Below are 3,506 nucleotides of genomic sequence, written 5' to 3'. Positions count from 1 at the left end.
AGGCGCCACGGTAGAAGGGGCAGGGCTTGCCCAGAGAAACCAGAAATCTGGATTTCCTGTAAGTTTTCCAAATCAGAACCCATTGGCAGAGCATTCCCAGTTCATCCTGTGGACAAAGGCTGGTGGGGTGGCTTGGCTTCCAATCTTTCCCACCTGCAGAGCCTCAGACGGGTGGGTTAACACCACCTTCCTTTCCCTCCTCCCCATCTCCTCCTCTTCCTCCTCCCTCTCCCCCCCCCCAGCCTCCTTCTCCTCCTCTACTTCCTCCCATTTCTATCCCTCCTTCTCCCAGCCCCCTCAGACTTTTTACTTTGGGAGTACACACACAAACACAAGCACGCACAAGGCCCTTAGCCCTTCCAAGCTCAGCTAATGCCTGTAATGCCCAACACTCTCTTATTTTCCCCTTAGGCCCCGACACGCCAGAGGTGGCCCACGGTCGATACCAGCTGTTTGGCCTGAAGCAGGTGCCTGGAAGGATAGGCAGGCAGGAGTGCCAGGTACCCACACACAGTCAGGCTGGGGTCTTCCAAGCCCACATCTTCTCTGCACCCACTGGCCACTGCATCCGAGTGTCTTGTCTCTTTCTTCGTCGTATCGAGGCTTCAGCCATCACGATCGCTCACTCATCTGTTCATGAAACTAAGAGGGAAGGCTGGGCACTGGTCATATAGCCAGCCAGGGATGAGGCAGAGCACAAAGCAAAATGCACGCGGTTAAGCGAGAGGGGGAAGCAGGGGAGAGAGCGAGAGAATGGGGGAGGGAGTTCACACACAAGAGACAGGGCTCCTAGTGACGTCTGTGGCACTAACGGCATTTGGGCGCCCGCCTTGGGCCCCGACGTGCTTTCTTCCCGCGGGTAGACTTGGGAACAGCAACTGGCTGTCCCTTGGCCTCGCCAGCCCTGGCACGGGCCCCGGTGCCCGCAGATCCCTTCTTCTTCTTGTTGGTGTTGTTGCCCGCGTGGTCTTCGGTTGCAGCCCCGCTCCCCGCTTTCTTCTCTGGAGTGACGCCCCGGCCACGACCGCGGCCACCCCTGCGGGGTTTGCGTGCCCTGGATGCGGTGGAGAGCGCGGTGGCGCCAGCAGGAGCCAGGCCTTTGGAGCCGGTGCGCGCTCTCTTGGCGCGGGGCTTCTTGGACACGCTGTCGCCGGGTTCTGACTCTTCGCTGTCGGTGTCGTCTGAATCTTCCTCAGACGCTGTGTCTGAATCGTCATCCGAGTCCTCGTTGGATTCTAGGTTCTCCTGGGAGGCCAGGAAAGCCAGGACGTCGGATAAGCCGCCTTGGCTATGATCACACTTCCTGCCGCCACTGCCACCACCGCCCCACCTGCTGGCTTCTTCCTCTTTCACTGACTCCACCATATCTTGCGCAGCCAGGAGTGCCACCAGCTCCAGGAGGCCACCCTGGTGGCCCTCAGCGGTCCACCCTCTGAGGAGACCCAGTCCAGACTTCTTTCCCTTAGTGCTGTTCTCTGCTTCCGCCAAGGTAGAGATACATTCCAGAAGATTCCCATCTTCCTCCGCCTTCCTCAGGACCATGGCGTCCACCTGACGGCCGGCCTCCTCTACCTTCACTCTGGGCCCAGAGGTGTCCTTGTTCATGACAGACAGGACTTGAGGAAGGACATCTTTTTTGTCTTTTTTATCGCCCCAGCCTAGGGTCTCAATCACAGAAGCGATTTTGAGCATTTCCTCCCTGGCAGAGAGGTCAGCGGGGTCGGTATAAGCCACGATCGCCACAAACTCCGGGTTGTCCACCCCTTCTTTTCCTCGCTCTACATTTTCCAGAGACTCGCCGTCGTCGTCGGAATCATCATCATCATCGTCTGCATCTTCTTCTTCCTCTTCTGCATCTTCATCTTCCTCTTCCCCCTCGCTATCTACATCCACTACCGGGGTATCTCTTACAGCCAGGAGCGCAACTAAATCAGGGACCCCACTCTTTTCATCTTTGATGTTTAAGCAGATGGACTCTGTACCAGGAAGGTCTTTCTCGATCTCTTCCTTCTTAGCTTTGTCGGTGACAGTGACAAGTGCCAAGAACTCTCGGGGGCCATCTCCTTCATCTTGGTCTCCCCGGAAGGCCCACTTCTTGGTGAGCTCTTTGGCAGCTGCTTGGAGCGTGGCATACAGGGCCCTCTGGTCCTCATCTACGCTCAGGTCCTCTGCATAGATCTCCTCTATGACAATACCCAGGCTGTCATCGGATGAGTCTTCCGACTCACTCCTGGCGCGGCGCCCTCCCCGGCCCCTCTTCTTGCCCTTCTGAGCCGTGAACCTGTGGGTTCTAGATCTGCGCTTGCCTCCCCGACGGCCCCGACGGCCGTGCCTGGGTGCCCCTTCGGAGGAGCCAGCCTTCTTGGCCTCCTTCCCCAACCCCTTGGCCTGGGCCTGGGCCTCCAATACCAGAGGGATGGCTATTTCTCTGAAGTCATCCATGGGCCTTTCATCTAGCAACAGGCGCCTCATCTGCCTAAGGACCCGCGCATCTTGCCCGCGGTCCTTACTCAGGATCTTCCAGATTCCATTATCTCCCCGGATGTGAATGGGGATGGCAGAGTGGTCTATGTCTGCCCCAAACTCCACCAAGGCGGCCTGAGCCTTCTCCTTGGTCACAGATCTCACAGTCCGAAGCCTGTAGCTGCCCAGGGGTTGCAAGTTCGGCCTCAGGGTGGCTTCGATGTCCGCCTGCTGCAGGTGCTCAGGGATGCCCGTGATCAGCAGGGCCCTGTGGACCTCCACTTCCAGCTCCTTGCACCAATCTTGCAGAAGGTTCATGGCCATGACGCTGCCCAGTGGAGGCTAATCTTGGGGCGGGAGGGAGCCGGGTGGACTGCAGAACACAGGCTGGGTCAATCCTACTCTGGAAAGACCACTCGAAGGGGTTAGAGTCCAGGCTCGGGATCTGGGGCTCCCGGCTCTAGCAACCTGCTGGCTAACGGGACGCAATGATCTTCCCCCCGGGCAATCTCAGGGTCCGCAAGGGGCTTACGTGTCCGGTCTCCGGGCTGGCCCGGGCTGTTCTTCACTTCCCTTTGTCCCTGACAGCCTAGGTGACTGATCACCGCTGTTAGGGTGCAGGAAGGAGACGATCAATGCACCTGGTGGGCGTGGGGGTGGGAGCGGCAGCTCGCCTGCGCTCCCGCGGAGTCTGAAGCGGAGAGCGAAGAGCGCACCAGGTCTAGACGCTCAGCGGGGCCGCTGCGGTAAGGCAGCCTCAGACTGCGCCTGCGCAGATCCAGTCCCCCTTCCCCGCCCCGTTTTGCTAGTCCGGGTCTCCATAGTAACACTGCAGGCAGCAGCTGGGGTCTGCGCTGTTGTGATCGCAGCAGCTGCTCTTAAAGGGACAGGTGGGAAGGAGGGCTTGACCACTGAAGCGAAGAACAGGGCAAAGTCACTGGAGCCTACAGAGCACTGAAGGGGACCAGTCTACTTTCAGGGGACAGAGACCGCCTTTGAAAGCATAGATGTTTCTACAAGGGGTGTTTGCTTTGGTTTTGTTT

At 58.7% G+C, this 3,506-nt stretch overlaps 1 protein-coding gene across 1 annotated transcript; it reads right to left on the bottom strand.

Annotated features, from left to right (window-relative positions):
• Positions 1–360: 360 nt before the first annotated feature.
• Positions 361–3,227, bottom strand: Pnma8b (PNMA family member 8B). The gene has a single exon (XM_036206480.1). It carries the CDS (start codon positions 2,785–2,787, stop codon positions 808–810), a length of 1,980 nt encoding a protein of 659 aa, XP_036062373.1. The 5' UTR covers positions 2,788–3,227; the 3' UTR covers positions 361–807.
• Between the last annotated feature and the right edge of the window lie 279 nt (positions 3,228–3,506).

This window comes from Onychomys torridus, chromosome 1 (genome assembly GCF_903995425.1).
Source record: "Onychomys torridus chromosome 1, mOncTor1.1, whole genome shotgun sequence".
NCBI lineage: Eukaryota > Metazoa > Chordata > Mammalia > Rodentia > Cricetidae > Onychomys > Onychomys torridus.
The sequence above is the reverse complement of the archived record's forward strand: the minus strand, read 5'-3'. Positions and strand labels throughout refer to the sequence as shown.